We start from the raw sequence: 26,750 nt of genomic DNA on the forward strand, positions 1-26,750 counted from the left end.
TCAAAATATTAAAGGAGAGATTGCTTCAGTTAAACCCTGAAGAAGGGGGTGAGGAGGAGAGCTCTGGGCTTTGGTTTCAGGTTAGTCATCTTCCATTTCACAACCCCCCTCCCAAATCCTAGTAGATTCTCTGGACCAGCTAAATAATAGTCTCTGACTCAGATCCAAGGCTCTAACAAAAGCCCAGAAGAAAAGTTCTAAGGAGCATAGCTTGAAAATTTTATCAGAACAGTTTCCAGAAATTGTGTTTGTCCCCTATGCCTTTTAGGCCACTAGGAAAAGGATTAAGATTCACTGAAGACGCAGAATAATGGTTAACATTTTATAGCAGAAAAGTATTTTTAATTAAGGTATATACATTTTTAAAGACATAATAATTTTAATAGGTTACAGTATAATATAAACATAATTTCCCAAAAATTCATGTGACTTGTTTAATTGTGATATTTGCTTTACTTGGTAATCTGAAATTGTATCCACAATATCTCCTAGGTATGCCTGTACCAACCAAACCACCTTATTTGCCCTCTTTTTAAATGAAATGAAATACAACATATATATATATATATATATATATATATATGTATATACATACCTGACCAAACAGTTGTTTTGCTGTACAAAAACAATCGGACTTTGAAATAGTGTACAATTAGTCTGTGAAGGAAATCCAAAATGCAGGCGGACAAAAATAGACGGATTGGGAATTCTATGTAGTGGTTCATAATCATCTCCTAGAGTTCTTTCGCTGGGTGTAGCTGGTTCATCTCTATTGGAAGTGATTTAGTTCATCTCATTGTTGAAAATGGCCACATCCATCAGAATTGATCCTCATATAGTATCATTGTTGAAGTATATAATAATCTCCTGGTCCTTCTTATTTCACTTAGCATCAATTGATATAAGTTTCTCACCAGGCCTCTCTGAAATCATCCTGTTGATCATTTCTTACAGAACAACAATATTCCATAATATTCATATACCACAATTTATTCAGTCATTTGGCCTCTTTTTTTTTAAATTAAGTTTTTACAATAACTTTTCATTTTTCAAAATACATGCAAATATAGTTTTCAACATTCACCCTTTCAAAATCGTGTTTCATATTTTTCTCCCTCCCTCCCCACGTTTTCCCTCCCCTAGAGAGCAAGTAATCCAATATAGGTTAAACACACAATTCTTCTATACATATTTCCACAATTATCATGCTGCACAAGAAAAGATCTGATCAAAAAGAAAAAAGAATGAGAAAATAAAAACAAGCAAGGAAACCATCATAAGAAAAAAGGTGAAAACACTATGTTGTGACCCACATTCAATCCCCATAATCTCTATGATTGCATATGACTCTCTTCATCACAAGTCTATTGGAATTGGATTTGCCCCTTTCTAAGAAAAAAACTAATTAAGCCTGTTTGTCTAATATCATAAAAACCTATACTCATCCTAGGAAGCACAGTGGGTTGCTGGGCATGTGAGCTTGAAAACTGGAAAGATATCTCCCAACCTTCCCACCTCTAGATGAGGAGATGTAGTTCAGGAACTCTGGGGATCCAGCCTGCTAGTGTAAATGGGTGTGGAGTGGGGAAAGTCGTTCCAATTCACAAATGTATGTTTTCCATTATTTTGTTCAAAATTAACATGTCCAAATGGGACTTATCTTCCTCCTCAAACCTTGTCTCTTCTCTATTACTGTAGGATGCAACAAGATGATCTCAGACTCTTAATTTAGGAGTCATTTTGAACTCCCTGTCTCTCACCCTTTAATTTGGAAATCATCCTTGATTTATTACTGGGTCTCACTCTCATCACTTTGTTGCCAAAGAAACTCTCCTGCACTCCCCCTTTTCTCCACTGACACCATCATCTCTCCCCAGCCATTCCTTAACCCCTGGATTACTTCAGTAACTGCTGGTGGTTCTGCGTGCACCCACTCTCTCCAGTCCATCCTCCAATTAGCCACCAAGGTGATTTTACTAAAACATAGGTCTGATCATGCATGTCACTCCCTCATTAACGAACCCTAGTGGCTCGCTATCACATCCAGGATCAAATAAAAACCCTTTTACCCGGTTTTTAAAAGCTACCCCCTCCACCTGCTCCAGTCTTCTAACACTTTACTTGGAAGAGATGAGTTTTTTGGCTGGTAGGTGTTAAAGTGCATACTGAGCTGAGCTTAGACTCAGGAATACCTGAGTTCACACTCAACCTCACATACTAGATGTGTGACCTCGGGTAAATCAATTAACCTCTGCCTTAGTTTCCTTGTCTGTAAAAGGAGAGTAATAATACTTAGGGCCTCCAAGAGGATCAACTGAGATTTTAAAATACTTTGCAAATTTTAAATTGATGCATAATTACTAGCTAATATTAATCATCTTCTTCCCCTATAAAATGAAGATACTACTATCTGCACTCCGGGTCCTTAGACTGCTATATAAATAGGAATCATCCCTACTAACTATATTAGTTAGCTCTCCACAGTCACTATAGATACATTTCACATTGTGCGTGGAAATGGACAGTTCGTCACTTTGTCTAACAATATAAAATTAGTTTCTCATTCATTTGTTTGACACTGCTTGAAAAATTTAATTTTTTTCGCAAATCCATCATAAAGCTTCACGAAGCACTCTGCCAGATTCTCTTTAATTAGTGAGGTTAAGGCAGTCAGAGCGCAGTTGTCTGCGCATGTGCACGAAGAAGCTTCTTCGTATTGGTCAAAAAGAGACATCGAAAAGTTCGAGCCCGGGGCTGAACTGCGCAGGCGCAGAGGGCGCGGCGCCGCAGCATACGACGAGGGCGGGGCTTGGGCTCGGCAACGTTACAACTAGCTGCAGCTTTTGGCAGCGCCATTTTGAAAGCGCTGTTTCTGCGATTCGGGTGTGTAAAGTAGGAGCTGAACGCCCGGTTTAGTTTCGCGGCTTGCCCGGTTTTCTCTTTTATCTTACGGACATCTTCCCACCCCTCAGCCCCAGACTTCCAGCGAATTTGGGGGAGCGATCATGTTGAGAGGAAATCTGAAGCAAGTGCGGATCGAGAAAAATCCGGCGCGCCTGCGGGCCTTGGAGTCAGCTGCGGGGGAGAGCGAGACGGCGGCTGCAGCTGCCATGGCGCTGGCTCTAGCCGGGGAGCAGGCGCCGCCCCCCTCGGCGCCCCAGGAGGACCACCAGGAGGAAGAGATGGGCTTCACCATCGACATCAAGAGCTTCCTGAAGCCGGGAGAGAAAACCTACACGCAGCGCTGCCGCCTCTTTGTGGGGAACCTCCCCACGGACATCACGGAGGAGGACTTCAAGCGGCTTTTTGAGCGCTACGGGGAGCCCAGCGAGGTCTTCATTAACCGGGACCGCGGCTTTGGCTTCATACGTCTGGTGAGAGAGAGCGATAGATCTAGGGCCTGGGAGCCCTCGGCTCACTGACACGCGCGTGCGCCCCTCCCCTCCTGCCCCCCCGTCTTCCCTCCCCCCCCCAGGGTCCCTAGGGGCCGGCGTCATGGCTGCCCCTACGTTACCAACCGCGTGCGGCCTCTTCCGGGCCTGCCGGGCGCCCCCCGCCTTCTTCACGTCCAGCTCCCCCTTGCTTGGCAGTTAGCCTCGGGCTCGCGTCCTGGCTGCTCTCGGCAGCCAATCTTGTCCCGATTTAAAATCCCCTTTTCTGTCTGTTCTAGATTTCGCTTTTTTAGCCTGTCCCGAGGGAGCGCTTTGCTCTCGTTGTCCTGCAGGAGGCGCCTCAGACCGGGCTTTCTTTGTATTGGGAGAAAAAGAAATCTTTTTAGAAGGGTGGACATGGGAATAAACCACTGATGAAAGTCGCGAGAGAAGGCTGGGGAGGTATGGTCTCTGAGGAAGGCTCAGTTGAAAACTCAGGAAATTTATTGAGAGGCGTATTTTTTCACGTTATATTTAAAATACCTAGGTGACCTTCAGAATTGCTATGGGAACGGCCAGGGCACACTTATTTTATAGGCTCACAGATTTTAAAAGGGTCTATCTTGAAATACTGTCTTAAAATAAATAGTTCTAGATATAGCATATCTAGTGTAGAACAGCTGTCCATGGTTCCACTGGTAGTTGCTAGTGGTTGGGTGAAGTGACTGGTAGAGTTAATTTTGAGGAAGGTGGGTGCCATTTAAACAAAGAGAATATACACCAAAGTAGTTGAAATCTCTGGTGCAAATACAGACTTAAATTTCTAAAGGTCATAATGCTAGTGTGTTTTAGCGCAGGCATGAAGAATGACAGTTATGAAGAGTTTGGGAGGAAGAACAACTTGATAAGGTTCACTTTTATTAATGTTTTTCTTTTTATGTTTGTCACTTACACTTTCACACATCCCCAACTTACACTTCTAGAGACAGAGTCGGAAAGTACAATTAAACAAATTTACACATTACTTAGGTATGTCTTTTTCTATAGCAATGGTTTACTACTCAGAAAATGAGTTTAAATAAACTCATTTCATCTCAAATCTTCACTGTTGGCTACTGGATTGATTAGCATTTGGAAATCTTGATTTTTGTGCATTTCTTAAAGATAGAAAATTGCTCAATTGGTTTGAGGAGGGACTTCACTTTTCGGCGACTTTATTAATGATAGATCAGTAGTTTTATAATTTTAAGGTTTGTTTTCTTTAACATGATTTACTTAATGAGCAGAATTTTAAAATATTGTGTTTTCTCAGTATTTTCATACAAAAAAGTGAGTTTTATATATCTACTTGTTTTTGTTAAGACAATTCTAATATCTGTTAAAAGCAGTGACCATGCAATAAATGGAAAATTCATGATAGTGAATATGATATGCATGCTCTGAATGTAATTATATTTACATTTTCAAACAAGTATTTATCAAAATAGGAGCTATTAACCAAACTAGTTAAGAATTAAATTTTCAAAACTCAAGTTTTGTTAGTTCTTAAAAAAACTAAGTTTAGTATTAGATGATTTATTAGCCTGCTTTTACTTAGTATGAACAACCTTGTCAGTTTATAATACTGACATTAGAATAATGGTAAAACAGGATGTTTGTAGAGTTAAAAATTAACTTTTTGTTTTGAAAGATTACACATGTAAAACTTATACACTACTTGGCCTTCACAATGAAGAAGAGAGAATTTGGAATTCAAAGAGTTTTAAAAATGAATGTTAAAATTTGTTTTTATGTAAAACTGGGGGAAAATAACTTTTTTTTTTTTTTAACTTTGCCTTAGGCCTCTCATTTTGTTGTACAGTGGGCATAATTGGGTGTATAAGTTATCTGAAGACAAAATAGAAAAATTTCATTTTCCCCTTGTCCTTATGTCTCCACCATCACTCTGAGATATTTTTTGTTTTTTTTTTTGTTTTTTTTGAGAAGTAGAACTGATGGTATTATCCTGTGCTGTAAAAATCCCCTCTCCCCACCCCAATAAAAACAAAATTTTGTTTAAGTAAATGGAGATAGACTCCTTTTTCTCATTCCTTACTGCCATTGTTGCCTTTCCCCAGTTACAGTGACTGTAGAAGCATTGATGATACAATAATTTTAATTTTCTCTGGATATTGGGAAAGGGTAAATCAGAGAGCAACTATGGCAATCATGGAATTAATTCAGCTTTTTGTTACACTGTTCCTGCCCTTGTGTGTTTTTTAGACTTCAAAAAATTGCTCCTTAAAACCACTTATAAAATCTCTTTCTATAGGACCATCAAATCTGCTATTTGGATGGCTAAGACTTTATTTAATAGACTTAAAAAGTGCCTAATCTCCAATATTTTGTCTTAAAAATAAATAGATCCAGATATAGCCTGTCTAATGTTCTGCTGATAGCTGCCTGTGATTGGGGGAAGAGGTTGGTAATTAATTTTGGAGGAGGTGGGGTTATTTTAAGAAACAATTATTTTTTTTTTTCCCTTTTAGGAATGTGGTTCTATTTTCATAGGAAGTCATTGAAAGTTTGTTAGTGTGACTTTTTAGAAAGGCATTTACCATTAAAATTGAAGGATGCCTGTAAGACACTTGGGTGTCTTGTATTTTGACAATATACTTAGAAAAATCTTGCTTTTTTCTATATAGTGGATTGTGTCCAGTAGCATAGCATCAAACTCAATTATAGGAATATGATTATATGGAAAAAAATACTACTAATTTGACAATGTTTATGAGCTAAAAATATCTAAATAAAATCATTGTATTGGTATGAGTCAAATAACATGCCTATTTAGAAAATTATTTACTTATTAGAATGTGATAAAGCCAAACTTTCCAAAAAACAAAATACCCAACAACTTTAGCATTACATCCCACTCAAATAATTAAAGGTACTCTATGTTAATATCTTATTTCCAAATAGATGCTAGCAATTCTATGTATCAGGATAAAGAACCACTGGAAAATATTGTAGCAAGGTACAGTGGGACAGTATTTGGGATTTGAAGTCAAGAAGTCTGGGGTTCAAAATAGGCCTTTTTTGCTACTTCTGTGAATAGGAAAGTCATTTAACTTCTCTTGGTTTCAGTTCCTCCTATGTAAAATAAAAGTATTGAACTTGATGGCTTCTAAGGAACTTTCTTTTCTATATACATATATATATATATTTCTCCCCCCCCCCCCTGCTGAGGCATTGAGATTAAGTGACTTGCCCAGGGTCACACACAGCTAGGAAGTGTTAAGTGTCTGAGATCAGATTTGAACTTAGGTCCTCTTGACTTTAAGGCTGGTGCTCTATCCACTATGTCATCTAGCTGCCCCTATGATACTTTCTTGTTCTTAAATCATATATGATTCACATATGAAGTATGAGTTTTGTTCTAACCTTGGAAAGTGTTAATGATGAGAGTAAAATGTAAGGATGTTAGACAAGATTATCTTTTTAAGTTCTCTTTCTGGATTCTACATTTATATGAAATAATTTTTGATGGATTGTTTATGACTGTCAGTCATTTTTCTGGTAGCACTTCAGAATTTGTGAAAATGTAAGGACCACCTTGGAAAATTTCATTGAGAAAGGAGTTGAAGTGATTTTTGTAGCTGTATTTCTTCTTTGGGAATGGAACCATTTAAAAGAAACATTCCACATATTAAGTATTAGTTTTCTTTTTTCTTTTTTTTTAATATTAATTTTATAATTATAAAATTTTTTTTGATAGTACATATGCATGAGTAATTTTTTTATAACATTATCCCTTGTATTCATTTTTCTAAATTTTCCCCTCCCTCCCTCTATTCCCTCCCCTAGATGACAGGCAATCCCATACATTTTATATGTGTTACAGTATAACCTAGATACAATACATGTGTGTAAATCCAATTTTTTTGTTAAGTATTGGATTCCGAAGGTATAAGTAACCTGGATAGATAGACAGTAGTGCTAACAATTTACATTCACTTCCCAGTGTTCCATCTCTGGGTGTAGTTGTTTCCGTCCATCATTAATCAGCTGGAAGTGAGTTGGATCTTCTTCATGTTGAAGATATCCACTTCCATCAGAATACGTCCTCATACAGTATTGTTGTTGAAGTGTATAGTGATCTTCTGGTTCTGCTCATTTCACACAGCATCACTTCATGCAAGTCTCTCCAAGCCTTTTTGAATTCATCCTGCTGGTCATTTCTTACAGAGCAATAATATTCCATAACCTTCATATATCATAATTTACCCAACCATTCTCCAATTGGACATCCATTCATCTTCCAGTTTCCAGCCACTACGAAAAGAGCTGCTACAAACATTTTGGCACACACAAGTCCCTTTCCCCCTCTTTAGTATTTTTTTGGGATATAAGCCCAGTACTAGTTTTATTAAGCAATTAAAGTAATTGTGGTCAGATTAGTTTAATCAAACAGTTGCAAGCATTGCTAATTCAAGTTATTTTAATTTGACTCAAACTGTTTTTTGTTGGAGGTAAGCCAAAGTTTGTCTTTGACTTTACATCTGACAAATTTATTTCTTTTTGATTAGCCTTTAAGCATATTTAAGTAACATAAAACAGTAGAATTTAAGGAATGCTGTGTACTAGAAACTAGGACCTTGAATTGGAAGATAAGAAATATGAGTTGCAATCCCAAGGCTTTGTGACTTTGGTAATAAGGAAGATATACCAGGTGATGGAGGGGTCTTGAAATGAGACCATAAAAACAACAATTGAGAAAGGCAAATGTTTAGCTTAGATAAAAGAAGGCTTAGGGAAACAAAAACAATTACACTTTTCATATATAAGAGAAATTAGTCTTTTATTACTTAGATACATAAAATAGGTCTTAGACTAGTGGGTAGATTGTAAAGTTAAATATTGTTTCAGTATTAGAAAATTTATTAAAACAGATGTTGCAGGAATGGAAATTACTTTTGATGAAATGGGTTCCATATTACTAGAGGAATCTTTCAAGTGCTTAGATTATGGTATCCTTTTGACTTAATCAAAATTCTTAAATAAGATAGTTGGTCTAAATGATCATTAGGACCCCTTAAAACCAAAGATTTAAAACTAAATACTTTGAAACATACCTGTTTATATTTGAATTAAAATAAGCAAATTAGGTATCACAGGGTGAATTTCATAATAATTGCTAATACTTATAATATTCTAATTTCAAGCTCTGAAAGGACTGTTCCAATTTTATAAATAGATTAAGGTTCAGCCAATTTGCAGTTCAGGCATAAGATCACATTACTGGTAAAACAAAACATTGCATTCAGATTGACCTTTAAAAATTTATTTTTATTTTCAAGTCTAGCACATTTAAAGACTGTTCTAATGATTTTGAAGGCCTTTAAATGGTTTAAATTCATCTATCATACAAAATAAGTAAGATTACTGCCTATGTGCTATTAACATTAATCTTTGAGATTGATGTTAGTACTAAAATGTAGGTTGTCTTGAAAAGATGTGTTATATGTGGTATATTACTTTTAAAAAATTATTCAGTCTTGGAGATAATGACATTTGTGTCAAGAAAAGGATGCTTTTCCTAGTGCTTGAAACTCTGGAACATGTTCCAGGAAGGATAAATTTCACCTCTCAACCCTGTCTCACTTCCCTTAATCCCCCATGTGCAATGCATTTTATAGGTTAGAGAATGTAGAAATATTAGGAAAATAAGAGATAATGACTAAAGAATGTGAATTAACTACTTTTCATCAAGCTGTGTGGGGGAGGGTTAGGGAAATAGGAGGGAGATAGGCAAAATAAATTTTTTATGATGCCTTTTCAGCATGGACAGCAAGTTTAAGAATGTGTACAATAATGTGTAAATTCTCTTTTTCCCTTGAAAAAGGAGTCTAGAACTCTGGCTGAAATTGCAAAAGCAGAGCTGGATGGCACTATTTTGAAAAGCAGACCCCTCCGAATTCGATTTGCTACTCATGGAGCTGCCTTAACTGTCAAGAACCTTTCACCTGTGGTTTCTAATGAGCTTCTAGAGCAAGCATTTTCTCAATTTGGTCCTGTGGAGAAAGCTGTTGTAGTAGTGGATGATCGTGGACGAGCAACAGGAAAAGGTTTTGTAGAATTTGCTGCAAAACCTCCAGCGAGAAAGGCTCTGGAGAGATGTGGAGATGGAGCATTCTTGTTAACAACGTAAGTTAACGATATCTTTTATTTATAGCTTCAAAAATCACTTCAACTGTCTGCAGTGTGATTTTAGATCACTAACACTCCCATGTGGACAGTGACCAGTTCTGTGTCTTTGTATCATGTTATTGTACCAATTCCTGAGTGGATATTCAGTACTTTTTTTTTTTAAGTGAATAAACAAATTCAAATAGTTAAAAAAAAAAAGGGTGACATTTCTATTATATATTAATAACTCATGAAATAATTGAATATACAAACACACCAGATTATTGAAATGTATAGTTCTGTATTGCAAAGACGTCCCAATATTGAATAATATTGCAGTAGAAAACCAGAATAGCGACCCAAACTATTCTGTTGTTTCAACTTTATCCTTATCTTCCTCTTGCTAGCACAATACACAGGAAGGATATTTTAATTATTGTATAATCAGATCCTTATTATCTCAAGAGGTTTGAAGTCTATAGAACTCAGTTGAGCTTTATGATGTTAAAAGGTTTGGCACTTCAATAACCAAATGTTTCATCCAGTAACCAGAGCAGCTGCCTAGCCATTATCACTAGAACTTGTAGACTCTCTTCTTTTGTTCATTATTAAAAATCTCCTTTATCTTTGTAATCATTTCATACATTTCCATAATCAAATTATGGTTCATCCTAATGGGCTACTACTGACTAAATTAATTTTTAATGCTGGGAAAAATTCTTTAGTTTTTGGGAAATGATGGATCTGGGAATAAATTGCACTTCAGAATTCAACATACAATTATTTAAAGTGTCTATTCTTTGCAAGATATTGCTAGAGACATAGAAAAACATAGAATTCCTTTCCTCAAACTTAGCAAATTGGGGAAGGGACATGCATACACATTTGTGCATACACACACATACAACAAAATGTTGCTTTTGTTGAGTACAAAAAGTTTCAGACAAAGTACTCTTAAGAAATGTGGTGTGAGAGAAACAACACAAAAAGAGTGTACAAAATGACTTCTGAGACACCCTTCTAGTTCTAAGATTCTGTGATTTTATTTTATTTTTTCTCAGCTAGGACAAGGTTCTTAATTAGGAGTATTAAAAAAACAAAAACAAAAAACAAAAAAAAAAATTTTCAATAGAATTTGTTTCATTTGTGATCTTGTATATTTTATGCATTTAAAAACAGTATCTTGAGAAGGAATCCATAGCCTTTACCAGCCTTTCCAAAAACAAATTTAGGAGCTCTATTCCCAAAATCTCAACCTTTACATATTAAAATACCTTCCTCCTTCCTTAAAGGACTATCTAAAGGGCCATCTTAAAGGCTACATGAAAGCCTTAACCAAATGCTCCACATGTAAATCCTTTTTTCTTTTTAAAAATCTCTTTGGGATCCAGTAGAGACACTGTTGGATCAAAGGGTATGCAGAGTTTTATTTATAAAAGCCTTTGGGCATAGTTCCAAATTGGACTCCAGAAAGTTTGGATCATTTCATTACTTCATGCCTTGGTGTTCCAGTTTTCCCACATCCCCTTCAGTATTTATTATATATTCCTGTCATCTATTCTGAGAGATATGAGGTGGTACCTCAGAGTTGTCTAAATTTTGATTCCTCTAATCAGTAGTGAATTATGGCAATTTTTTCATATGACTAGAAACAGCTTTAATTTCTACATCTGAAAATTGTCTTTTAACATTTAAAAGTTTTTCAACTTTAAACATTTATCAATTGGGAAATGGCTTGTATTATAATTTTGAGTCAGTTCTCTGATTTAGAGATGAAGCTTTTACCAAAAATACTGGCTGTAAAATTAAATGTAAAAAATAGCTGTTCCCTTCTTATTTTAGCTGCATTGGTTTTGTTTGTGGAAAAACTTTTTAATGTAATCAAAATTATTCCTTTTTTATTTCATAATGTTTTTCTAAGGTTTTTTTTGGCCATAAATTCCACAAATCAGAGGTAGAGACCATCCCTTATCAAATTAAATATATTAACAAGATATTCTCCACTCCTCCTACATATTCCAACCCCCCCCCCCTCATTTTGGTAGCCCTGAAGTTCTTATAAAGTTGGTGTGACATAGGCTATAGATAAGTTGTTCCTTTGTTTATAGAACTGTGCCTCATGCTGCTATGTCAAAAGATTGCTGGACTGTGTCTTTTGAAGCTCATAAGGTTATGTGTCCTAATCTATTTAGTCTCATATGTTCACTCACCAAAGATCAGGAAAGAAGAAAACACAGCAGAAAGAGAAGAAATAAGTTCTGTGCTTTCTACAGCTTGTACTTAAATGTAGTCAAGGAAGAGAGCAAAAATTGCTTTTAAGCTTGAATGGGAGGTGGGAGGATGGTAGTATCATTAAAAACAAATTAGGGGAATGGTAAATGTTGTGGGGAAAGAGTAGAGGAGTTTTGATTTTAGACATATTTTATATATATTAGAAAACTTTCTATAATGATAATCAGATTGGAGGTTTAGAGAGAGGTAGCTTATAGAAATAAAAATGTGTCCATAAGTAGATTATTTTAAAAACCAAGAAATCTTTGGGAAAGCCATATTTAAGGGCCAGGGGAAAGATTAACAATACACTAAGAGATGTTGAATATACAAATTAAAAAACATTTTTCTCTAGAAGTTTACATTCTATCAAGGGAGGGTGTGTGTGTGTGTGTGTGTGTGTGTGTGTGTGTGTGTGTGTGTGTGTGTGTGTGTGTGTGTGTGTGTGTGTGTGTGTGTTATATGGGGAGGGAGGAGGAGTCATAATTTGGGAGGGAGAGCAGTAACATTTTGGGTATTAAGAAAAGCTTTGTGTGGTGCCTGAATTATGCCATGATGATTTAATGAGAGGGATTCTATGAGGTAGAAGTGAGGGAGGGGAGTTTATTCTATACATGAGGGATAGATATTGTGCTTGGAGAATAGAGAAGAACATTTTAGCTGGGTGGAAGAATAAAGGAAGGGAAATAATGTATATAATGAGATTGGGAAGATAGGTTGGTTAAGTGTTAAGCTGGGAGAAAGATAAAAAGTTTATGCACTTTTGAGAATTTGATAGTTTAGTAGTAGAATATCTTCAGCATAAATAATAGACTATTACAGTGCATTAAAGTGTTAGCAATAGGTTTGTTTAAAAATTATGTGAAGTTTAAAGGATCTACTTGTTTTGTCACTTCTCTGAGAGGTACCATTTGTTTTGGGGTTTAAAAGATAAAGAGGGAAGAATGGCATTTGTAGTATAGGGAGTAGCTTGGACATAGGCATAGAGGTAGTATGAGAACATAGGTCTCAAAAAAGAACAGAAGGGATCAGCAGCATCACATGCTGAAGTGAGATCAAGAAGTATTAGAATAAAGAATTAGTTAATAAATTTCCTTTGTGATCATTATTAGTAATGGGAAGTGGAGAAATCAGAATGCAGAGGGCTGAGTTGAATATGTCTAGTAGGAAAATGGCAGAAGTAAAAGTGAGTTAGACATCTTACTAGCTTCAAAGATGATGAATAGTTAATCCAGGAAGACCAGGGTTTAAGTGCTGCCTCTGATAAAATGGTGTTGTAACCCTGGACAAATCAGTCCTGTAAGACAGAGATGTCAAGACATGTGGCAATTGGCAATGGACCATTTTAAAATATAACTGGGAAATGTTTACTAAAGTAAGTAAAAATTTAGTATAATATAGATAATGCTAATTTGTGGTTTTCTAAGTATGTGGTCAGCAGGGATCTATTTCCATTTGTGTTTTATACCTCTGCACTAGTCAACTCTTACACCATAAATTCATTAGTAGAGGAATTTATTTACTTGGGAGCTAGTTATATTGCCGAAATCAAAACATGCAACCCCAAACTCCCGTCCCTGAAATCTTAGCATGTTTTATAGGCAGATTGGAAGAGCAAGCATGTAAGGAGGAGAAAGCATGAAGATAATTGAAAATGATGGCATGGACGTGACTCCAAAAGAGATTTCACTGGAGGTTGTAGTTCTTTAAAATGATACAATTTTGTAAAAGAAACAAAAGAATCAGTATTGATGTATTAATAACAATGAAAATGATATTCTTTCAGTAGCCCCAAACTGCTGTTGTTATTTAGACAATTCTGAGTTCAGGTCATTTTTCCATTAATATAGATGGCATACTGTCCATTCTTTATCCTCTTTTTCCAGGTCCCTCTTTATAAGTTTCCACCTACCACCTTTATTCACAATGGAACTGGTTTCTATGATTTTCCCCTTAGTTTTAATATTTGCCCCATTTTTTTGGTACAAGTATTACTTTTATGATATCCTTTGTATTTTTTTGAGGGGGGTATATAATTTTACTTTTTTTTTTGGTAATATGTAATTGCCAGTTCAGGTTCATCCTGTGCCTTTCCTTTGCCCTTAAGATTAGTGTTTTATAACTTTAGAGCTAAAAAAATTATCACCAGAAATATGTTGGTATTAAAAGATGGTTTTTAATTTCTTGGTAACCCAATTATATTTTAATTTGGTTGGGAATTTTGTGGGCTTGAACCTCAGGTCACAAGTCTCTACCTCTGGTGGAGAGGAGGCAAAATTATTATAAAAGCAAAGCAAAAGAACAAAAAAAAATTATTTCAGTTAAGTAGATAAAAATCATCAACTTCCAATAAGTAGATAAGAAATGTCAATTTCAGTAGGGGATTTATTTAAAAAAAAAAAGTAAAGGAAGTTTTAAAAAGGAAGTAAAAGTTCAGAAGGGAACAAGCAGGGCAGTGTTGGTATTGTTGTATTAACTTCAAAACAGGCTGCATATATTTGAAATTGTTTCATACAAAATCCTCTTTCTCTTTTATACATGGAAATGTTTATGCTTGTTTATATTTATTTAGAAAAAAAATCACTAGAGAAACCATTGCTAAATGCCTAAAATCTTATATCAAAACATACCAAGAATTTGTACAAATGCGTAAGAATATGTCTTTTTGAACAAATTATATGAGAGACTTTAACTGCTACTACATTAACAGTAAAATTGCCTACTCATATTGAATTTTGAGGGTTGTGACAGGATGGAGAAATTTTACTTTTCATTGTATGGAATTCATTATGCCAAGAACCAATGAAAAGAAAACTTCTCTATAGCTTTTAGAATAACCAAGTGATTAGACTAAGGTAATATTTAGTTAGGTGATTATCTTTTATATATAAAGCTTAGGAATCCTAGATTTAGAAAACAAGTCAAGAGAGAAGCTGCATTAGCCTTCTGCCTTTAGTGGCAGAAGATAGGAATTTGGAAAAATTAGTAAGTAGAAAAGGGTGCTGTCTTGCTTTCAAGTCTACTTCTCAACAGTTAATACTTTAGTGTTTTTAAGCAGTCATCTGATCTTTGTAAGTTTTAGTTTTTATATTTGGAAAAGAAGAGTTGTACTAGATTCCCTCTGAGGTCTTTTCTAGCTTTGTCTATTAAAATTTTTATAATTCTAACCTCTAGGTAAAAAAAAAAAATTTTGCTCTCGGTTCTCCTAAATTAATTATGGTTTGAAAGATTGTTTTCTCTTGCTTTGATTTAAACACAATTAATCTTTTTTTTTTTTTTTTTTTTTTTAATATCAGATGGTATTGTTCTTTGTTTTGCCTCTTCAAAAAATATTTCCCAATTTATTTTCTTCTTTTATATTCTCCCCTCCCAATTGGGAAAAAATAAGGATGACATAACTGTTGTAACAGTTATTCATAGTTAAGCAAAGTGGATGCTCACATTGATTATATCCAAAAATATTTCCTTCTGCATCTTGAGTTCATCATTAGTTCTCTAAGTTGCCTTTTCTTTCTGGGTTACACAACCTTTATCCTGTTTCAGCCTTACTTTGGTAAGGTATTATCAAAATACTTTAATTTTTTTCCCTATCTGTCTTCTGCTAGAAAAGGCTAAATGAGGTAGGGGAGGGATACTTAGGAACTCAAAGCCATTATGTAGGTAACTCATTTAGCTTTTGATGGGGAAGAGATACTTGGAATACTATATACATTTTAGATTTTACATCCTGTTTCTTCTGATATTTTTAATTCTTTATTAATTTCAAACTAATTAAGTCCCATCTCTCACTCCTATCAAATACTAAGGAGCTTATTCAATATAGTTGATCTAGGTTTTGGAATAACATTTGACAGATATCTTGGATACACTGTTGTAGACAGCTGAAATACTTTTTGAAGAAAGCTACTTAAAATTTAGTTGTTTGAAAACAACTAAATCAGAAAAAGGATTTTTCTGATTTAAGTGTGTTTAGTATATTGCTTCACACATTGTAGATGCTTAATAAATGCTTAGTTACTGTTTAATATGTCTAGTTTACAAAAGCCATTTTTAATGTTCATTGGATTTATATTAGCTAATAGTTAAAGCTTGAGTTCTGGATCTTGGTAACAAGTGATTTTTATGAAGGAGGAGGAAAAGAAAAGTCTTGTTATTGCAGAGTTAAGAAACAGATCAAATGATAAAGTACAGAACCTAATGCTAAATATGTGTCATGAGTTTGGATCTGAAATAAGCTTTTGTTTCCAGAGAATTATTACCAGTCATTCAAATATTTATTCTTGCTTTTCTGCTATAAGCAAAATTGGTTGGCTTGTGTTAAGATTCCTGGATTTTTGTTCCACAGATTTGGTTCTTAAACAGAGATAAGTAGATTTTTAGGCTAGGAAGGATGTGGAGATATTACTCAAACACTCTTATTAAATGTTATTGGAGCATGGTTTAGGATAGGGAATTTAAGGAATCTGAAAGAGTATACAATAAATTTATTTTTATGGTGAGACACATAGCATCAATTATTTCAAATAAGTTTTTATATCATAAAAGAGAAAATTTGTTATTACTCTAAATTAGTTTTGTAAATAATTATACCTAATTATAATTATAATTAATTATACCTATATCTAAGATTAGCTGACCAGAAGTTAAAAAACAAATTGTTTTTAGCCTTTCATTCTAAATTTCATCAATCAACTATACTTTAGGTGGGTCAGAATAGCCATGAAAAAACAGTATATATCCTTATTATAAAAACAAATATCTAATGTTAATTTAAAAAATTTATTATTAAAAACATCTCTAATCCAACTTGAATGTAATTTAATTTAAACGAAATTTTTCTTTTGAACATAGTTCTTTGAGATATTAGAATAAATGTGTTGATGAGAAAATTTCCATAAACAAAGTCAGTTTCTCAGAAAGAAAACCTCTTTACATTTAAAAATTTTTTTCCTCCTTCAGAACACCTCGGCCAGTCATTGTGGAGCCCATGGAACAGTTTGATGATGAAGATGGACTACCAGAGAAACTAATGCAAAAGACACAACAGTATCATAAGTAAGCTACTTGTAAAAAACAACTAATTATGTTTTTATTACATTCTTTGACATAATACATAATTGGCTAATCAGTTAATTTTGTTAATATGTAGTTATTACATATCCCATTGGACTGTCAAATTTTCATAGAACTAGAGTAGAATTAAGTATATAGAGAGAGATATATAAACATATATATTTCTCTCCATATAGATATATATATATATATATATATATGTAGATTAAATATATAGAGTAGGATTAAGTATATTTAACACAATCTGTATTGAAGACACTTTAATCTTTATTCAGTTCATAGTCACTTCAGGATAATAGGATGTTTATGATAATTACAAATATCATTTTTAATATTGATGTGCAGATTTGCCAGTTAATAAGGAATTTCCAGCTTCCAGAATGACAAGTGACTTAGTATTTTACTTTTATTACTTAAGTGTTCCTGTTTAGTAATTTAAAGGGGTAATGCATATCTAATGAAAAATGGGTCTTTAGTTTAACTTAGGTCTTTGTGAGTTGAAAAAATACATAAATTGATCAAGTCCTTCATTCTGCTCTCAGGGTGGTTAATGGAAAAAGTTTCCATTGTTGGTGCTAATGGGGTTGGAGGTGTCTTCCTGAAATACTTAGTTGTGACAGGAAATTGATATTCACAGAAATAGGTCATAACTGTTAATATTAATTGAAAAGTAGGTATTATGCTTCAAATATATTGTGATTAATTTAGTTATGTGTTCATAGGCTTAAAATCTTAATTACCATTATGTGGAAAATCTTTTCTATATGCAAAAAATCCAATTTGAGAGCTACCTGTATATAAATGCATATGAATTAAAATTGGAAATAAGGTATTTGAGGAAAGTATTTGTTTTTAAATGTAATTTTAGGGAAAGAGAACAGCCTCCTCGATTTGCTCAACCTGGGACATTTGAATTTGAGTATGCATCACGATGGAAGGCACTGGATGAAATGGAAAAGCAGCAGCGGGAGCAGGTTGACAGAAACATCAGGGAAGCCAAAGAAAAACTAGAGGCAGAAATGGAAGCAGCAAGACATGAACATCAGTTAATGCTGATGAGGCAAGGTAATACTAATTTTTCTCTAGTTTCTATATAACTAGCTCTGTTTATCAAAGTTCAGAGTTGTGACATTCTCTGGCAAACAAAAGGCTGCTTAATGTTTAGTTTATACTGAACTTGTACAAATGGTTTAGAGTATGGCGCTAATCATGTCTTAGTTTTTAAATTTTGTCCCTCTTTAAACCACTGTATTGTACAAACTATATTTGAAAAACTATATAAGCATAATCATGTGTACATATATATATATTTCCATTCCTGTAGCTATTTTTATACTTTCACATTCTTTGGCACTAAAGGACAAGAGCATATTAATAGACAAGAATAATTTAACAGATCACTGCAAAATCATTGCTTCTCATTGGAAAAACTAATATGCAGATAGTAGATCGATAGAAATATTTTAATTGGTGGATGACAAGTTTTTTAAAATTTTAATAACATCAGAGTACATTTTTGCATTAATTGTCTTGTTAAAAAGTGAACTTTTGAAATATTTTGCCTTCTAAACTCAATAATCACTTTCTTTTTTAAAAAAAATTTTATTTATTTTTTATTTTTTATTTAATGTTTTTCCCTAATTCAAAACAGAAAAAAAAATTTTTTACATTTGTTTTTAAATTTTGTTTTTAAAATTTTTGAGTTCTGGATTTTCTCCCTTTTCCCTACCCACAATTAAGAAACCACATATGAAATTATGCAGCACATTTCCATGAAAATCAAATTGTGAAAGAAAACAAAGATCTTCTACCCTAATTAAAATAAAAACCCTCAAGAAAAGTTTAAAAGAGAGAGAGAGAATGCTTCAATTTGTATTCAGATATAATCAATTCTTTTTCTGGGTATGAATAGAATTTTTCATCATAAAGTCCTTCATGTTAGTTGTGGATGATTGTACTACTGAGAATAACAAAGTCATTCACATCTGGTCATCCCAGAGTATAGTTGTTAGTTTGTATAATAGTAAATTTCACTTTGAATTCAGGGAAGACTTTCCAGGTTTTTTGATAATTTTTTTGAGATCATCCTGCTTTTCATTTTCCAAAGAACAATAATATTTCATCATAAACATGCCACAATTTATTGAGCCATTTCCCAACTGATGGGCATTCTTTCAATTTCTAAATTGTTTTTGTCTGGAGAAAAGATCTGCTATGAATATTTTTTGTACATATAGGTCATTTCTCTCCCACACCCCCCAAATCTCTTTTGGTATTCATGTCTAGTAGTGGTCAAAGGATATGCATGAATTTATACTAACCCTTTGGGCACAGATCCTATCTTTTGATCATTTATCAATTGAAGAATAACTTATTTTTTAATTAATTTTACTTAGTTCCTTACTATGTTGGAGAAATGAAGCCTTATCAGAGAAATTTGCATTGATGTTTTTAAAATATTAACTCCCTGCCCTCCCCTCCATTCTCTCTATTCTTTTACCCTGTCCTTTTGCAAAAGTGTTTTAGTGCTGACCACTCCCTCCCCCAATAAACCCCCTCTTTTATCACCCTTTCCCATATTTTATTTCCCTTCTATTTTCCTGCAAGGTAAAGTAGATTTCTACACCCCTATTGAGTATGTATGTTATTTCCTCTTTGAGTCAGTTCTGATGAGAGTAAGTATTCTCCTCCTTGTCTTTCCCTTTTTCTCCACTTTTTATGTTAAGTCCATGGCATATGGTGCATTTATTGTAATTTGTAAACTGGATTAAAATTGACTTAATTTACTTATCCTTCTTTTTTCTCGTTGCACAGAAAGTACAATATTTTAAATTTATTCTAAATCACTTGCCTGTTACTAAATATATAAATTAATAGAGATTGACTTGATGAAGTGGGATTTTTTTTTTTTTTTCTAGATTCTGGATTCTTGCCTTGATAGGTGATTGTGTGTGTGTGTGTGTGTGTGTGTGTGTGTGTGTGTGTGTGTGTGTGTGTGTGTGTGTGTGTGTGTGACAAACATTATGTTTTATTGGAAGAGAAAGACTTAGAAATGAATGATGTAAAAACAAAAAAGTGGAGAAAGGAAGAAACCTAAAGCCTTATGGATAGCTAGCAATTTTAAGAGCTATTTCTTTTTAGCTAGTTGACACATGAACAAGAAGTGTTTTATATACTTGCCTCAGAAACTTCTCACTTTTAGTTATTCAATTTCTCTCTCCTTCTCTTCACCTATAGTCTTCTCTACTTTTTCCTTTTTTCTATCTTTATCTCCTAATCTCCCTTAATTGCTATGGAATAAGTATATTCTTAATAAGCTGTTGTTATTAAATTATATGCTCAAAATATTTTATATTTGTTCTGAAGCATTGTGGGCAAGTGGCTAGAATATTAATCCCTTCTGTCCCTTTCTGCTTTTTACACATATTACTGTGGGATTCTGGACTAGTCATGGAGTCTCAGCGTTCCAGGAAACTTCCTAAAGATGCAAAGTACCTGTTCTTGTTCATTGATACTGTTTTCTCCCAGTGAATTTCTTACATTAGTGAAGTCACATGTAAGGCTCAAAAATTTTCCCCAAATTAGCTTGCTTTTTAAAATTTTGAGTGTGATTTTACAGTATGAGAATAAAATTCTGAGGGCAAATGGATTGCATGGCAGCCTTCCAGGGAGAGTATATGCTTTATGTATGACTTCTGAAATGTCCCAATTAGCAATGGTTTATACCTGCTTATGCATAAAATATTCTTTTGTCATCATAGGATATAATGCATTTGGGACAATTTCCCTTAGGTATTTTTATAAGGTATACTTCTTGACAAGAACTAACATCTTTTTGCTGCTTTATTTTAGGTGGTAATAGGTAGACTTAGCAGTCTATGTATCTGTCCCAATGATAAAATATGTATTTTGAAAAAAGAAAAAAATATGTAGAGAGAAGACAGCTTGTTCCTATATAGCACATCTTAAATTATGATGACCTCATGCTTTTGACCACTTTGACTCTTGCTTTAAAGGTAATGTTTGAGGGTAGAAAGTGCTTTTATAAGTATTTTTTCTATGGAATTTCTTAGTTATTAATATCTGTAAGGCAAATTTTCTTTTCTAGACGAATGCTGTGATGTTGCCATCTTTTTTTTATGAAATTAGCTATTCTCAAGCACAGGTAGAGTTCAAAAATTCATGCAATCCCTAAACTTGGAGCCTGAGAAGAAAAACATGCTTTGATTTACCAGGGGACAATACTATTGTATTCTTTATCTTTGGAACCCATGTGGCATAGAATGAATTCAGTTTTCTTTTTTTTTTTATTATATATATATATATATATATTTTATAATATTATCCCTTGTATTCATTTTTCCAATTTACCCCCCCTCCCTCTATTCCCTCCCCCCGACGACAGGCAATACCATACATTTTACATGTGTTACAATATAGTCTAGGTACAATACATGTGTGCGAATATCACTTTCTTGTTGCACAATAAACATTAGAATCCGAAGGTACATGCAACCTGGGCAGACAGATATTAGTGCTAACAATTTTCATTCCCCTCCCAGTGTTTCTTCTCTGGGTGCAGCTACCTCTGTCCATCATTGATCAACTGGAAGTGAGTTGGATCTTCTTTATGTTGAAGATTTCCACTTCCATCAGAATACATCCTCATACAGCATTGTTGTTGAAGTGTACAGTGATCTTCTGGTTCTGCTCATTTCACTCAGCATCAGTTGATTTAAGTCTCTCCAGGCCTCTCTATATTCCTCCTGCTGGTCATTTCTTACCGAGCAATAATATTCCATAACCTTCATATACCACAATTTACCCAACCATTCTCCAACTGATGGACATCCATTCATCCTCCAGTTTCTAGCTACAACAAAAAGAGCTGCCACAAACATTTTGGCACATATATGTCTCTTTCCGCTCTTTAGTATTTCTTTGGGATATAATCCCAGTAGTAGCGCTGCTGGGTCAAAGGGTATGCACAGTTTGATAACTTTTTGGGCATAATTCCAGATTGCTCTCCAGAATGGCTGGATTCTTTCACAACTCCACCAGCAATGTATTAGTGTCCCAGTTTCCCCACATCCCCTCCAACATTTGTCATTATTTGTTCCTGTCATCTTAGCCAATCGAATTCAGTTTTCTTATTTGGCTTAAACTGTCATCCCCATTTTGTGAAAATATCCCTAAAAGCACATTCTTTGATTTACTTTAGTTGTGGTTTTGTTTTTTTTTTTCCATATATAAATCATATTCTTTCTTTAGTTGTGTAAGGCATGCTGCTTTGGGAATTTAGAAAGCTAGCTCATTTTAGTAGTTGCTTTTCTATGATAATCCATTCTTCCCAACTAAATCACTTAACTAAATCATTATTTTTACAGGGCAGTGCTACTTCTTCATCTAGTTTAGAATCTGATATATTTTTTAATGTGATTCATTTTTCTATTATAATCTCAGACCCTTTTCTTTAAAAATTTATTTTTGCTTTTTAGCATTTCTGTAAAGCATTGGAAGTTATAGGCACAAAGTAACATATTTTCAGGGCATTTTATAACTCACAAGGACAAAAATTGTTTTTATAAATTCATTTAGAATTATCTACAATGGCCGGGAAATTTTCTTGTCACCATTCTTGGGAAAGTATAAAATACATGCGAATTGCTTTTAACTATTTAATAATTTGCATTAGATGATCAACCAGGAGAAAAAGGGGGGGCCTTGTGTCCTAATTTGATATGAAGTATATATTTGTTTTGCTGTACAGTGAACATGTTTTTAGCATGTTAGAAACATTCAGATTTAGGGGATGATAGCCAGACTCTTCTAAATTTACCATCATCATTAGCAGTTGATGTAGCAGTAATGAACTAATTCTTTTCCATTTAAACTTGAGTCATGAAAGTGTTTAATGGAACTCAATACTAACATTATTAGGGGTAACATATTGGAAAGAACATAGCTACTGACTAGCTCATTCTGTTTCTGTAGACAGATGTTTTTTGCTGGGTTGTTTAAAGGGGCCTTAGATATAGGCAGTTCTTAATGGTTTGGATTCTAGAAATTGACACTGAAGAATCTCTGTTTAATTCAGTCAGCTAGTTAATTGCCAACAGGGAAAGGAGATGGTATTGAGTGGTTTCTTTTCAGATAATGCTCCATTTCTTTTGTCTGTGGGGATTCAAACTTTTTGTTGTTGTTTATTGTTGTTATTGGGTTTTTTTTTTTTTTTTACTGATATATTCTATTTATTTTAGTTTTTATTTACCAGATATATGCATGGGTAATTTTACAGCATTGACAATTGCCAAACCTGTTGTTTCAGTTTTTCCCCTTCTTCCCCCAGATGGCAGGTTGACTAATACATGTTAAATATGTTAAAGTCTAAATTAAATACAATATATGTATACATGTCCAAACAGTTATTTTGTTGTACAAAAAGAATCGGACTTTGAAATAGTGTACAATTAGCCTGTGAAGGAAATCCAAAATGGACAAAAACAGAGGGTTGGGAATTCTATGTAGTGGTTCACAGTCATCTCCCAGAGTTCTTTCACTGGTGTAGCTGGTTCAGTTCATTACTGCTCTATTGGAACTTATTTGGTTCGTCTCATTGTTGAAGCTGGCCACATCTATCAGAATTGATCATCATATAGTATTGTTGTTGAAGTATATGATAATATCTTGGTCCTGCTCATTTCACTCAGCATCAGTTCATGTAAGTCTTGGGGATTCAAACACTTTAAGAATTCTCCTTTCCAGGCTGACCAGTGGTATTCCGCATATAGGTATAATCTTCAAGGGGCCATCCTATGTTTAGAGGTAGCAAAAGCAGAGGTTTTGCCCCCCCCCCAAAAAAAAAATCAGTAAAAACAGAAAGCACCATAATGCTAATCTTGGAAAACCCATGGAGTAGGGAGAAGCAGCAACAGTGGTTCTTAGACACACACAGGCTTTGAGATGACATATAGGGGCCTTAAAATCCAGGACTGTGAACTTCAAATATATAGGAAAACATAATGCAAGTTTGTGGATTATTATTGCAGAAACTCAGATGATACAGGTAAGTCTTAGGGCCTACCCCTCCATCCCAAAAGCCCTGCATGGAGGAGAACTTGGTTTTGTCACAAAGACTCTATTCAGGAGCTAAAGCTGGAGAGATGCAAAAGTCAGATGAAACAAAACATATTATAAAAATTATTGTAAATCTAGACCAATCTAGAACATAGAATAAATACATAATGGTTATAAGCTACTAAAGGGGAAAGTAAGATTTTTTTTTTTTTAAAATCAAGAATTACACGACTATTTAGAAATAAAAAGCAAGAGATTAAAAGAATTGAGATTAAAGCAATGAAAGAAAAAAAGTCTCTGTTTAAAGATAAAGAGAACACTACCATAAGATTTAAAAACAAAAAATATGAATATGTAGAATACTTGATACAAGAACAAATGATCTGGGAGAAAAAAGGAGAGTTTAATCTCATTGGACATCACCTTAACCCCTTGATTTTGTTTTTTTTTTTTTAAAAAAAAAAAAGGCTGACCAATGTTATTTTTGGAAATAACAAATGAAAATTGTCCAGATCTACAAGAATCAGAAGGCACAGGATCCATCAATCACTTCTTGAAAGAAACCCTTAAAATAGGCAAACTAGGTAGATACCAGAGCTTCTCCCACATCAGAGAAATACAAGCTTCTAGAAAGAAGAAATGGTTCATCTCTTAACATGTCAGGGTGACAGCCTTTTGGTTCCTTCTAGAGGTAGGCTTACAACCAAGAATAATGTATTCACTTATTTTGTAAAGTGGAGTGGATTAGAAGCCTCTTAAAATATTTCCTAGACCTGAATTGAGTAAGATCTTTGAAATGCAATATTCAAAAGAACCCTAGAAAGGTAAATCACTGTAAATTATTGGAAGAGGCTATATAATAGTGTGCTAACTAATATTCTAATAATTAACCCCTTCACTTTTAAAGTAATAACTCCTGATTGAAATATGGTACCTAGCCTTCTTGTTTTTGCTTATGCCATCTTAGCTGGAACTAAAATATGTTCCCCATTTGATGGATATTTCATACCCCTTCTACCACTTACTTTTTTTGTTTTTGTTGTCTTTGCCAACCTGATGATGATACAGGGAAACTATTAGAGTTGTTTTAATTTTCATTTATTGCCAAAGCTCTTCTTGAGTCCCCAGATTCCATGCTTTTCCAGTTTATTTTTAGTTGCCTTTTAGTGGTCCATACAAGCATGGACTAAGAAATAGTAAATTTATCACAGTGAATCAATGATATTTGATGTACTGTAGCACTCTCAATATAGCTTATCTATCTATTTTCGTTCCCTATCCCTCATTTAACTGCATTCTTTTCAAGATGTTCTTTATCTCCTTCCTCTCACAGTCAAAATTAGTTAAAATACTTTATATCTTTTATGTTGCCACTTCTCTGAATCTCTTTAATATTGTTATAAATTGACTTATAATTTCATTGCTCAATTGAAAAAGCTCTTTCCAATGTTACCTTGTTTGTCTTATGGATACCCACTCACTTCTGGGTTTTGTTGAATTACTCTTTCTTGGTTCTCTTCCTTCTGTCCCTGTCGTCTTTCCTGGTTAATCTTCTATGGCATGCCTCCTAGTTGTGGGTATGTCCCAAAGTGCTTAAACTCTTCTCTTTATTGCTATACTCTTTTACTTAGTGATTTCATCAGTTTCCAAATGAGTGTAATTATGCAATTTCAGATTAATATAGCTATCCCTAGACTCTCCTAAGTTTTAGTGATATGTGACTAGAACTGCCTTTTGTATCTTTTCAACTGGTTGTTCAAAAGGTGTTTCAAATTTGATATGTCCAAAATAGAACTTTTAAACTTTTAAATAACTTTATTTTTCTAAATACATGGCAAAGATAGTTCATTCACTTTTGTAAAACCTTTGTGTTCCATATTTTTCTCCCTCCCTCCTCAATTTCCCTCTCTCCCTAAAAGCAGGTAATCCAGTATAGCTGAAACATGTGCAATTCTTGTATATGCATTTCCACATTTGTTAGGCTATAAAAAAAACAAAACAAAAAAAAAAAAAAAAAAAAAACAGAGAGAGAGGGGAAAAAAGGAAGCAAACAACAACAACAAATGGTGAAAATACTATGTTATGATTCACATTCAGTCACCACAGTCCTCTCTGTAGATGCAGGTGACTCTACATCAGAAGTCTATTGGAGCTGGCCTGAATCACCTCATTGTTGAAAAGAGCCACATTCATCATAGTTGATCATTGCATAATCTTGTTGTTGATGTGTACAGTGTTCTCTTGATTCTGCTTTCTTCTCTTAGCATCAATTTATGCAAGTTTTTCCAAGTTTTTCTGAAATCATCCTGCTGATTGTTTGTTATAGAACAGTAATATTCCATAACATTCATATACCATAACTTATTCAGCCATTCTTCAACTGATGGGCATCTTACTCAATTTCTAGTTCCTTGTCACTAAAAAAAGGTGGTGCGTTTTTGCACATGTGGGTCTTATTTGCTTTTTTAAAGATCTCTTTGGAATATAGGCCCAGTAGATACACTGCTGGATAAAAGAGTATGTACAGTTTGATAGACTTTTGGGTATAGTTCCATATTGCTCTCCAAAATGATTGGATCATTTCACAACTCCACCAATAGTGTTTTAGTGTCCCAGTTTTCCCACATCCCCTCTAGCATTTGTCATTATATATTTCTGTCATTTTAGCCAATCTGAGTAGTGTGAAGTGATACAAAATAGAAATCCTTATATATTCTCTAAAAAATATAAATTCTCTAAAAGAGATTAAAAAGATCTCTTATTACTATGAAGGGAGCCACCATCATCCTT

The 26,750-nt window shown here is 34.0% G+C and overlaps 1 protein-coding gene across 1 annotated transcript in view; it reads left to right on the forward strand.

Moving 5' to 3' along the window:
- The first annotated feature begins 2,761 nt into the window (after nucleotides 1-2,761).
- Nucleotides 2,762-26,750, forward strand: part of PSPC1 (paraspeckle component 1) — a 56,093-nt gene continuing 32,104 nt past the window's right edge. The window contains exons 1-4 of the mRNA XM_074303717.1: nucleotides 2,762-3,374; nucleotides 9,256-9,557; nucleotides 16,770-16,865; nucleotides 17,752-17,948. Coding sequence (XP_074159818.1) covers nucleotides 3,006-3,374; nucleotides 9,256-9,557; nucleotides 16,770-16,865; nucleotides 17,752-17,948 — 964 coding nt within the window. The 5' untranslated portion in view covers nucleotides 2,762-3,005. The remainder of the gene's footprint in view (nucleotides 3,375-9,255; nucleotides 9,558-16,769; nucleotides 16,866-17,751; nucleotides 17,949-26,750) is intronic.

This window comes from Sminthopsis crassicaudata, chromosome 3, assembly GCF_048593235.1.
Source record: "Sminthopsis crassicaudata isolate SCR6 chromosome 3, ASM4859323v1, whole genome shotgun sequence".
In the NCBI taxonomy this organism is placed as follows: domain Eukaryota; kingdom Metazoa; phylum Chordata; class Mammalia; order Dasyuromorphia; family Dasyuridae; genus Sminthopsis; species Sminthopsis crassicaudata.